At 41.1% G+C, this 12,209-nt stretch overlaps 2 protein-coding genes across 4 annotated transcripts in view; both read right to left on the minus strand.

Annotated features, from left to right (window-relative positions):
* The window catches only part of LOC145452114 (uncharacterized), a 52,587-nt gene extending 48,702 nt beyond the window's left edge, over nt 1–3,885 (minus strand). For both annotated transcript variants that reach the window (XM_080330330.1, XM_080330329.1), the window contains exons 1-6: nt 3,021–3,885; nt 2,013–2,086; nt 1,601–1,679; nt 1,489–1,538; nt 1,282–1,421; nt 306–476 (exon numbers count right to left, since the gene is read on the minus strand). In XM_080330330.1, coding sequence (XP_080186456.1) covers nt 306–476; nt 1,282–1,421; nt 1,489–1,538; nt 1,601–1,679; nt 2,013–2,086; nt 3,021–3,035 — 529 coding nt within the window. In that variant the 5' untranslated portion in view covers nt 3,036–3,885. The remainder of the gene's footprint in view (nt 1–305; nt 477–1,281; nt 1,422–1,488; nt 1,539–1,600; nt 1,680–2,012; nt 2,087–3,020) is intronic.
* Nucleotides 3,886–4,025: 140 nt separating this feature from the next.
* Nucleotides 4,026–12,209, minus strand: part of LOC145452109 (unconventional myosin-VI-like) — a 32,471-nt gene continuing 24,287 nt past the window's right edge. For both annotated transcript variants that reach the window (XM_080330324.1, XM_080330325.1), the window contains 8 exons: nt 8,446–8,524; nt 8,332–8,381; nt 8,120–8,269; nt 7,351–7,418; nt 7,156–7,287; nt 6,318–6,542; nt 6,038–6,132; nt 4,026–5,254 (listed from right to left, as the gene is read on the minus strand). In XM_080330324.1, the coding sequence (XP_080186450.1) occupies nt 5,123–5,254; nt 6,038–6,132; nt 6,318–6,542; nt 7,156–7,287; nt 7,351–7,418; nt 8,120–8,269; nt 8,332–8,381; nt 8,446–8,524 (931 nt within the window). In that variant the 3' untranslated portion in view covers nt 4,026–5,122. The remainder of the gene's footprint in view (nt 5,255–6,037; nt 6,133–6,317; nt 6,543–7,155; nt 7,288–7,350; nt 7,419–8,119; nt 8,270–8,331; nt 8,382–8,445; nt 8,525–12,209) is intronic.

Below are 12,209 nucleotides of genomic sequence, written 5' to 3' on the forward strand. Positions count from 1 at the left end.
ATCGAGTAATAAATATCGAGGTAATTATATCTCCCTGGTCCAAGAGGGAGATTCGACGAAGGCGAATACTGCCTGCGAGTTACACACTGTCTGGTGGACGAATAAGGATATTAGATATAAGATCATTAACTGTCACCATGTAGCTGCATAGTCTGCGAAACCAGGGAAGTAGATAAGTTAGCAAGAGATGGAAAAAGGCTTCCATACCCATTCAATTTGGCAATGCCGTTTGAGCTAAAAATCAAGGGTTATGGAGGTTTCAACGGATTCCCTATTTAGACATGTAAATGGAGCATTGGATTTACTTGAACTGTGTGGTGAGCTTTCAGGCGAATTGGCTGATCTTGCGGCTATCACACGTGCCTTTTCAATCTGTAGCTCTGCAAATCGAATTTCCGCCTTTGCCAATTGAATTTCAGCTGAAACGATGCGTTCCCTAGCATTCAATTCCAGTATTTTCGCTGACATTGAAGATGCTGTAACAGATGGATGAGACTTGACAGAATTCAATACTGATTTCAGTGCTTTCACGTAGTTTTATGTAGAAGATTCCAGATAATTCTGTTGAAAATTTTTTATAACTTTGATTGGTCATTTTCTTTAGAAGAATAACTTTTAAAACCATGAGTAATAGAATGTTGAAGTCTTCCAATCCAACAATTGAATTTTGCCACCAGATGAGCAATTATAGAAACGCAGCCGATATATAATTCTCAAGTTCATTCATAAGTACCATAACCTTCAGCATGTGGGACTCCGACTCCTCATTGTTAAGTAGTGCTGTCAATTCCAGAGCTGTACCGGTATCTGACATGGTATAGTTTCTGTCAGTTAATTTGAACAATTCTCTGCTTGATTTGGACATAGGCTAGCAATTCCTATCGTTCAGTTATGGCACAATAAACAGTACTTTGTTCGTTTTAAGCAATTATAATGTAACAATGGCGTCCCGTACAGTAACAATCGACAGTCAACTCATACAAGGCCGTGTCAGCATCATAGTTGCTTTTAATTGGGTATAATTGTGTGCATCTTGTAAAACAGATTGGTACAGTAAAGTGAAATTGCTCACCAAAGTAAACCACGAAAAATTGGGGAGGTTGTGGTGGGGATATCTAAACCCCATGTGCGTGTGTTACACAGTAATCGAGTACACATTATCTGTCCAATGGTTTGGTATCGAGAATACTGTACAATACAATACGAACTCGAGGATTCCAAATCTTATGAGAGTCAGTAAATGTAGTGGTACTCTCCACATCAAAATAAGGTATTACCCACTCTCATTGGGCCGGGACGGTATAGCAGATTGTGCGCCCGGGATTGCTAGAGCCACATCATCCGCCTTGATCTGTCCTTCGTCCTGCTCGATACGTTTGGCCAGCTCTATGCCCCTCTTTTCCTGCTCTTCTATTGCTCGTCTGAAATTTTTTTACAGCATCTTTTATTATTCATAATTATTATTATTATTTCAGTAGCCACAATTACCGTTTCTCATCATCAGCCTGGTTGAGTTGTATTTCCGCCTCGATTTTCTCCTGCCCAAGGAAAACTTCGATCAATAGTAAAGGAAATAGGAAAATGAAAATAAGAAACTCACTCTTTTCTTCCGCTCTTTCTTTTCTCTCTTCTTTCTCTCATCCAGCTCTTGTTTGTGCTTTCTTTCGATCTCCCGTTTCCTGATAAAACGAAGTGTTGGTTTGATCGCGTTGGCAGGTCAGAAACAGTCTCAAAGTTTAGATTTTCACATTTCGGAGAATTGATGACATGGAGCATAAAATTCCACAGGGTTGGTCACGAAGCAGCGACCATTGTTGTCGGGTAAACTCTTTTGGCCGTGCGATGAAAAAAACTACCAGAGATGTGCATGGGTCTAAGGATTTTGGTCAGAATACAATTGAATTTAAAATATTTTTGAAGCAGGATTTATTTTTGACTTGGACTTAAAATTTCTACCGATTTAGGATTTTTGTGTCAATTTTAATACAAAGCATGATAAAAACGGCTCTTACTCTTTTCGGATTCGCTCCTCTTTCTGCTTTCCCAGCCTCTCCTCTTTGCGCTTCTTCTCTTTTTCCATCACCCCCTGAAAACGCAGTCACAGAGATCATTACATGGAGCTTGCGTGTGGGTTGCTTCCGGGCTTGATGATTCAAATCTGCAGTTTTGCCGTGATAATATTTGCATGGTGTTGCCGTTTCAATGTAATTTTCAGAATTGCAGCTTTAGAGGTGGTCAAAGTTGCCGACATTTCTATTCAAGTGGAGTTGGAAGTAATGCCGTGAATTTATACCCAATTGCAATTACAAGTAACGCTTTCCAAGGCTAATTGCAGAAGTAATTCAAGTACAAGTAGAAAAAGCATGGTATGAAAGTACTCACATTAGTAGTTTTAAAAAGTACATTTCTTCGAAGGGTCGAATACTTTCAGTACTAAATCGGAGGTTGGCTACTTTCACTTTTTCAATTTGAGGTGAATGAACTAATAAACGTAAATGATATTTCTACTATGCGATAATAGGCCACAAATGCTATTGATTTCAAGCAATCACAAACAATATAGCCGTAACTCATTGGAGAATCGCGAAAAATTCTTTCCCTTGAATAAGCATTCATGTTCTATCTTGACTAATGAACTTTACAGACAAATACTGTTTTAATTTCCGTATGTGTCATGGTAAGCCGTGAGTAAGTTCGTGTCAGTGCCATTATGATTATTATCGTCACATACATACAAGCCGTAGTGAAAGCTATGCTTGAAATGTTAACAGAATATTGGAGAAATATATAGCGCCGGCTGCTCTCCGCTGACCTTCCCTCCCAGATAAATCAGCATTCATCTAAATTTCAATCAGTGCCTCTTGTAATCATTATTAAATCCCTAGAAGATTCCATCTACTCTTACTTTTCTAATGATTTTCTGGATGCTATCAGTTATCCACACTTATTCCTATTGATAACAATTAATAATTTACTATCATCACAAATATCACTGTGCATCACGCAACAGCGCTGCGTACCTTGTCATATCTCATAACTGATTTCTATTTTACGTACACTCTCAAATCGCTTGTAGGTTAATGCAATAGTTGCAAATTGCAATTAAACTAAGCCAATATTGATTTACGTACATCGTACAAAGTGTAAATAGGTTATCAACAGGGTAAATAACGTAATAGTAGTGTCCGGCTTCTTGCCCAGTCATACTGTACATAACTAACCTACTGCAGGTTAGTTATCTATAGTCAGAATGACTTGTTTTTAAGACTGGTGTCATCAGCCTCCCTGCTATTCGCCCAGCACACCGAGATTGCATGATGAGATAATGGCAGTGCTGATTTGATAACCTCGACTTTCCTTTGCATCTGTATAGTTCAAGCTAATCGATAGTAAGGACAAAAATTTACTACGCTACTTCCCGTCAGGAATGTATGGGTGATATTATAATTTACAGAGACATGGCGTTAAGATTCTTGACTAAACGTTGATTCATGTTCCTTATGACCTATTACTATTGGAACACTTTCTTCAGACTTCAGAAGCGATGAATTGATGTTAGTTATTGGTATTATTGACCGAAAAAACTGTGACATTGATTCAGTTCCTGTGCTCTGCGTTCTTCAACACTTTTTCCCTCTTCCATTCTCCTTTCTTTTATGTATACTTTATCTGGTCTTTCTTTGGCCATATTTGTTCAAACGTAGGCCAGGAGGAGCTCAGTTATTTCTCCAACATAAAACATCGTGAAAAGACTCCAACCCGTAAACTTCAGTGTCACGGTGATGAGATTAATGAATCTGTGCCTGCTCTCCGGTTGCAGTCGATCTAACATTATTTGAGAATATTTGGGGATCTTCTGCTCGCTAATTTGCTTTGATGCACACTGAAGCTCCTCCATCAAGACATCTCACATCGCTGCAAGTCATAAAGCGATATTTTTTCAATGCTGTAGAACCACTGGGTGTAGTTGTTGGTTGAAACTTCTGTGTTAGCAGCAGCAGCAGCAACATAACCCCACACGAAAATCACATTCAACTGATATTTTTATTTTCTCAAAGGCTCAAAACTCATGTACCATCACGATCGCATTGCACATTGAATCTAATGACATCATATTGCTAACGGTATACTACAATATGCATAGTGCATGTACTATATATGTTCTGCATTCCAGTGCAAGGTAGTGTGAATGAGATCAATAAAATTGCTCAATTTTCAAAGGTCTACACGCAAAGTGGACATAACCAAGATTGAGTTTCACCAGTCTAGAATTTGATTGTCAACAAAACATGAAGCAGTGTGAAGGAATCACAGGTAGGATGAGTACTACAATCACAATGTTGTCCATACATATCACTCAATTCTTCTGTCACAAGGTCGTGATTCTTTACGGTCAGTGCTTCAAACAAAATTGTTATGACTACGGGAATATCTCTGAATACACAGATTGTTGAATCATTGTAGATTATGTTCACTACTCATTCCATATTTGACCGGTTCAACAGTGCAATAATAAGATGCTGATAAAATTTGCTAACAAAGACCATTCTGTAGTTTTACTGATAAACTGATTGCTTAAATAGTACTATTATCACTTAGGAACATGTTGATAATAATCAAAATATGATACACTTTATCACCGACATAAGAAAACATCGACATATGAAACTTTCTTGTATGATAATGAACCTGATAATTGAAAAGAAAGAGCATCAGAATTTGATACCGACACACATGAGAAAGAAATCAGCGAAAATCAACAATATCGCTTTTACGAAACATTTGAAGAAATACCCAATGTTAACACAACCGCGCACTGACACTCAAATAGATTGAAAAAAAAAACACCGCAATATTCGATACCCAAAAAAGGCTTCGAAACTTCAAATCAAGGGGTTTTATGATTAAACGTATGACACTCAGATGAGAGTTTAATATGCAACACGAATCACCATCACACGGAACTATTAACAGATTTTCTATTTTGTGAAATGCGAGTCAGACACTCGCCGAAATCATTGGATAAAGCGGCCGTAGCACCAATTCTCGATTCTACCTAGTCGATACGTCTACAGCTAATGTACAATGTACAACCTTCAACTGATATCTTATCTTGGTACGATCAACGCCTGTGCCCGTTGACAGCGGCGGGTTGGGCGTTGTGGGTGAACATCGCAGTGGCGTAGGTCGGCCTGGCTTGTCCGGTCGAAATGGCTTTCAACAAATATTCCCGCCCGCCGTTAGTCATCCACACCTGCGGAAATGCGGAAGTAGCCGAAATGTTAAAGCTTTCATGGACCCGTTAAGTTGATAGCTTTAAACTGACAAACGCCATATAAATTACGGTGGCCAGTGACGAATTGATTGTACTTTCTTCAAATACGCAACTAGCTTCAGCCTGCTTTCAGTAATTACGCAAGTGGTTATGCTTCTAGACCAGTGGTTACCAACTAGGGAGATGTCGCAAATAAAGTGAAAGATAAACTTGATATCAAATCTTGGAACGGTAGAAAGCGATCAGAGTATTATTCCTTACAACTGGATCGTATCATTACCCAAGAACGTCTGAAGGTTTCGAAATGATTTGACCTCATTTCAGGTCAGTGTTTCTTGAACGTGTGGCAACCAAAACGCAGCTGAAATACCGGCATCTTACATTTCAATAAGCTGCAGCATACTGATACCACCGGGACAATATTCCATATCCATAGCTGATGTTGAGTTGGAAGAGCATATCATTTTCTAATAATAATAAGGACATAGCAGCAAAATAGCACTACGAGACGTGCATGAAACACATGCAATGGCCCAACGTGCCACGGTTCCCGGTTGCTCAGCCCAATAAATTATGACGTATGTCGTATCAATTAATATATAGGCCTATTGCAATGCTCACTTTTTCCATGTCATGCTACGTGGGGCAGGGAAATTTCTACCAAAATAGATTATCATGCCACATCGCCACAAAACCAATGTCAAGATCAAACCAGAGTAGGCTGTTCGGCGCTATCTAGATTCTAGAAGCCACGCTCCATACCTGTTCGAACTCTTGTGGCAAAATTTCTGCCCCTTTCTTTCGGGAGAGTCCAGTTTCTTCGAGCGACAACTCACAAATCTGCATGTCGTCTTTTCCTAAAAATAGAGACGTCGCCGGTTATTGGCGTTGAAATGCTATACGCTGGAAAGAAAGAGTTGCACTGGACGAGATTCGGATGAGAATTTATACCCACTACGAGTTACGAGTTTGGTGATTAGTTTCTAACGACCTTGATAACGAACCAATCAATATCACGGCCTCATTGATTGAATCAACTTACCGGCAACAAGGAAGAGAGGAGCCTTGTCTGGGTGCAGTTCCATCTGCCTGGCTATATAGTCACCGTCAAAATGTGCACACCACCAACCACGTTTCACGAGGGACGCGTCAACGTTCTGGTCCCCTGGTCGGATAAACGGAATTCGGAAGTATCTCTGTGCGCGGTTGACCGGACCGGGTTTCGCCACAGCGGCGCGGGCTTGAGCCATAGGTGCCGATTTGGCAGCTGGAGAAATGCAGCAATAAATTTTTATTCAATTGCCCAAAAAATATTTTGAAAACTCTTCTAAAGAGGTACGGAACATTAATTGCATAATATGTTCATATTGAAATGAATTGATATTTTCAACAGACACTCGTCGGTGGTAATCGCCAGCAACGAGAAGAGAATTCAATACAAATTTGTATTTTAACTGTCGTATCACCAATAATGACTTAACCGAGACAAGAATTCCAATAATGAAGCCATGGTCAAAGTACTATTTTTAGATTACATGATACATTCATTCACATTGAAATAAATACAAATATTTCCAGCTGTCACACGTCAGGGGTTTGTTTCAATATGAACTTATCATTCAATTGTAGTCTATTTTAGTCTACATGGCTTCACGTTACTGGTTATGTTATCAACGAAAAATATAATTTAGACACTTTTCTCCTCCCTTGCGAGGTCATCAGCGTTATTTTCCTGGTGGCCGCAAAAAGGATACATTTTTAAACTTTGCACGAGATTCTTACTGTCATGACATCACAAAGGCGGTATTCGAATCTAATCTCAATACTCGGGATCTGGTCATTCGAGTACTCACTCCATTACACCGAAACGTCCACCTCACCTTCCTGCAGTAACTGCTGCGGAGCCCGCTGTTCCTTCGCGCCCGTTCTGGCTGCGTTTCTCGCCTTCCAATTGTTGTAAACCTTCAAGCGACGATGAAACTCCTCTTTGCAAGCTTCCAACAACACGATATCTGTGTCGCGAAACAAACGGTATCACAGGAGTGCCATAGTCTGCAGCCTACGTGGCTACTTACCCGTGGAGGTGTTGATAGTGTCGCGCAGCTGTGCGTATTTCCAACCGGATAAGTCCCTTTTCACAGGGCTGGAAAAGGAGTATCACGTTTTTAACGGTTCTTATCTCGGACAAGCTTCTTCGAATGGTGCAACAAATTCGGAGTCAATGTGATCACCGATGCCGGTCAGGTATAAGCGGAAGAATGTACATTTTGTACATTGTATGTGTTCATGTACACTAGCTTTCCGTACTTCCAACGTAGATACAATTTTTCTAATTCAAAATGTAGCACTCCAACATCTTTGCATCTACTGGTTGGAAATGAGTCACATTCGGTATATACAATATCATGGGAATGCCAGTAAAATCGAAAAGAAAAATTGTTATGTGCAAATTTTCGGTTTATGATGAAGCGATAGAACGAAACACACAAACATTTTTGCAATAAAAAAAGATACTAACGGTATGCCAAGTAACATCGAAATTTTGCAATTTTCACATATTTTTTTCCGACAACTGATAACTGATAACGTCATTATGACCTTTTCAAATTTTCAAGGTACTCAAGGTACTTCCCTTCTTCACATTGGAATTGAGCCAAATTTGGTGTGCAGCGTTTTTGTAGCAAACCTAATAATTTTATCGAATAGCGAGTAAAATTTTGACCTCGTATTTACGTGAAACCAGGCAAAACCAACTTGGGAGTATTTTGCAAAGTTGATTAACTTACGGTAATTAATGACCACCTACGAGGAATTCTGGACTGGAGAAAATAAGGCATCACCCACCCTCTCGGGGCCGGTACAGGCGGTATAGCCGGCTGCGGCTGCGGGGCCGCGATGGCCTGTGCCACTTCCTCGGCTGCGATTTGTCCCTCGTCTTGCGCGATACGCTTGGCCAGCTCCATATCCTTCCTTTCCTGCTCTTCTATGGCCCGTCTGAAGAAGACAACATTCCAATTTAATGAGTGAGCGTAATTTTCGGCAAGTACATTACTTACCGTTTCTCTTCCTCGGCCTGCTTGAGCCGCATTTCCGCCTCCATTTTTTCCTGCCCAACAAAAATTTCAATTCATGGTAATGCAAATAGGAGAGAAGGAAAATAATGAACTCACTCTTATCTTCCGCTCTTCCTCTTCTCTCTTCTTTCTCTCCTCCAGCTCCTGTTTTCGTTTCCTTTCAATCTCCAGTTTCCTGAGAAACGAAGCATTCGTGTCACTATGAGGACAAATCAGAACTTAAGGAGATGGGAATGGGAGTGAGTTAGGAATGTTAAGATGTTAGTCGGAATGAGTGAATATTAAGACTTTGGTTGGAATGCGAGGACATTTATGATTTTTTAAAGTTGGATTTGGACTTGACTTGGACTTTCGAACAATTTATGATTTAATAGTAGGCTATACTCATATTGAAATGAATTTCATTTCATGCTGGTGACGTCATATTTTGAGATACGATTGTTGATATCATAGGCGCCGACTTACGAGGTTACGAGGTGGCGGCCACCTCGTACAAAATGCTCAAACGCCCAAGTGATTTGTGACCAGTAATTGGTAATCAGGCGAATCGATGCGACCTCGTTAGAGACGTCTTCGATTTCGATACCCGCGTGTGCCAGGCACGTAGCCATGGGGGTCAAACTTCCCTATTAGAAACGCGAAACCCCGTCATTCTAACTCTTATATTCAGTTGCCATTCAATAATTGTGTTATCAGTGTTCCGCACGGCTGATTTGCGAGAAACGTGTTGTCAATTAGCGCGAAGAGTCTGTGATGATCTCCCGCTGAGATAGTCGCGAAATTAGGTCATTCATTCCGGTGCGCGTGGCAATCGTCGCTAGCCTGATTTATCGCGTCTCGAACAAGCCTGGCCCCGCAGACTTAAACAATCGCATCTGCAATAGGTCCAGTTCACACTATATCATCGCTTGCCTGCGCAATCGCGTCTGCATTCTCGGCCTGGTTCATCGCTGGCGTACACAATGGCATCTGAAATAGGCCTGGTGCGAAAGATATCATTGCTGGCCTAACTATCGCGTCTCGGGCTAGCATGCTTCGGGCTCCTATCTATCGCTGGTTTGGAGACAATGCGGTCGAGTTTACGCTAAATAGTGATTGTTTCATGTCATATTGATTAACCCTTTTCCCGCAGGTGGATCCTATAGAATCCATGCACAGTTTTTCACAGACACGCTTCAATCAATTAACGACATCTTGCATTGTAGTGGTCATAAACGGTTACAGTTATGGTCTATGAATGGATATTGTCAATACGGTACGCATACGACGAGCTATATATAATCCATTGACTTATCGCAAAACCTGTTTGGAATGCAGATTGACTACAGAAAAACGTATCCCGCAGAATACAATCTGTCGCTCAGTTCGCCTGAATGAACGCTGCTCATATAATCCCTTGTATATTTCGTTCTACATGGCGTAAGCAGGCGCAATTGTCGTTTTAGAGTAGTTGTTGATCGCAAGAGTTCATTGAAACCATAATATCGGAAATTAGTTGGATAGAACACGCTTCAAATTGGTGTGAAATGAAGCAATATTCTGTTTCGTGACAAATGCCGCGCACGTGTGAGCATTGCCGCATAAGGTCATATACATTCACTTACGATTGACTAATACAGTTGAATGTCACACACATAGTTAGATGCAGTCCATAACACTTCAACACGGTCAGTATCACGGAGTTTGGTCTTATATAAGTTACCCGAAGCCAGTGCTAAACACTGTAGAAATGGGTGTGGGAGGTACGTGAGTATACGGTACTCGCGCCTGTAATATAACAACACCATACAGACAGTTGAATCATTCGTTTTAGATGTTATACGAAGTTACTGCAGACTTCAATGAATAGATGTTGATCATATGCCCATATACTGACGAACCTGTATCAGACAAGCGATGTGTAGAACATGTTTCAAATTGATATGAAATGAAGCAACAAGAGAAATCGCGCGCCGATGAGAAGTGTCAAACAAGGCAATATATTTACTTACGATAGCCTTGTGCAGTTGCGAATTGCACATTTTGTTAGTTATGTACGATCAATAGTATCTATAAGATCAATAGCATGGATTTGGACTTATATAACTAGACCAGGCAAAGCCGAATAAACGCGAATTACAAGGCGCGTTGTCTCTACCGCGATGACATAATCGACGGTGGCCGTGAGTCATGCTTATAACGAAAACTTTCCAGTCTCGGTGCGCTCAACTGCGTGAAGGTATCAAGCTCAGTAATGTCTTGATTGAATGCCGAAATCGATATGTAAGATAACCACGTGGACATTCACCATGGGAAGGATTATGCATCACGTCAGGTGAAAACGAAAAACAAATTTATCTTTTACTTTTGAGAAATCGCGTAGACTTGTTCGGGTATCACCGTCACCTCTCTCGACCGAGCCTTCCGAGTAGCTCAGTTGGTTAGGCCGCTATTTTCTGATTACGGCGATACATTGGGCGTCGGTTCAAGTCACGTTGGTCGCATTTTATGAAATTTTTGGTTGATGCATTAAAATTTGGCCTGGCGGCCGACCGCGGCAATAGGGTTAAAAAGCGATATCGCGAAACTGAGTAACATCGAATCGCTGCAAACAGACTTTAACGCGCGTAATTGATTCCCGCTTATACTTGAACGTAACGATTAAAAGATGTGTATCATGGCTCGCTCAAGTTCTGAGAGTCGACGAAGGTTTGAAATCGGTGCCATCAAGTTCGGACATTTTGATTTTCGAAAACTGTCGCCGATACTGTGTAATACGCGCGCGTACTGAATCGTTCACCAGAGATCAGGGACTCGCTAATTGACAGCGCTCCCTGACTCTTTGGCAGGATTATCATACGCCTAAAATCGTCAATACGAAGAGATTATATGATGGCCATTTACACATGTACTTGACCCGAATTGAATTGATGCTATATTGGTAAATTTTTAAAAATCCAAATCTCCCTAATTTTTCGACTGGCGTCGCGCCTAGCGTGTGCTGCGAAGCCCCAGCCTAGATCTTCTCTCCCGACCAGGCGCTCAAAGAGACGTTCTGCTTTTCTGAAATCCAAATTTTGTGCGCGCATATTCGTTTACAAAACCATTCATGAGCTAACTAGCTTCGTCTTAGTCTTGGTAATCGGAGCGCAGAATTGGAGGGTGTGAACAGGGAACCTTCTGCATTCCGATAAACTTGATTGCTGGATGTACTTGTATCGAGAACAACAATATCGAATATTAAACTATTAGGCATTAGATAGACAGTGGATTTCTATTGATAACATCGCGGCAGGCGTCCGGAAGTGGAGTTAATTCTAGCCCAGGGTTGGCTAACCTGCGGCCGTAGAAGGAAATTTGTGCGGCCGTCAACACGTAATTCAATTAGTATGTGTTGTCGGCAGTCGACATGCAGATTGAATTTGTGAATTGACCGATGTACTCCCGAAATACTTCGCGAACTTCAATTGAGAAATGCATCAACGTTTTAATCATCAAACAATTGCTGCGATGCGAGTTGGTCAACGAAATGCTTCGCGAATGTAAATCGGGAAATGCACCAATGCCCAATGTCGCCCATATCGCTGTTTTAATCAGCAAACAATTGCCGCGATGCGAGTTGGTCAACGCGAAGCAAGAAACCGCAAGAGACAATTACTGATTGGCTACACGATTTCGCGTTTGTAATCATCATTATTGTCTGCTTGAAGTTTACGAGAGTTGTCGTTTTTTAGTAGTGGTACTTGCAAGGCCAGTGCGTAGTGTATTACGTTACGCACACGGCGCATTGCGCGTGGATAACATTGACGTAAATTCTGATTTTTGTTCGATGCATTCCGCCGGACGGACTGGTAGCGCAGGCCGCAGTTACACTTTCGAAT

The sequence above is a fragment of the Botryllus schlosseri genome, chromosome 12 (genome assembly GCF_051294905.1).
Source record: "Botryllus schlosseri isolate E-star chromosome 12, Bs_hap1, whole genome shotgun sequence".
NCBI classification, from domain to species: Eukaryota; Metazoa; Chordata; class Ascidiacea; order Stolidobranchia; family Styelidae; genus Botryllus; species Botryllus schlosseri.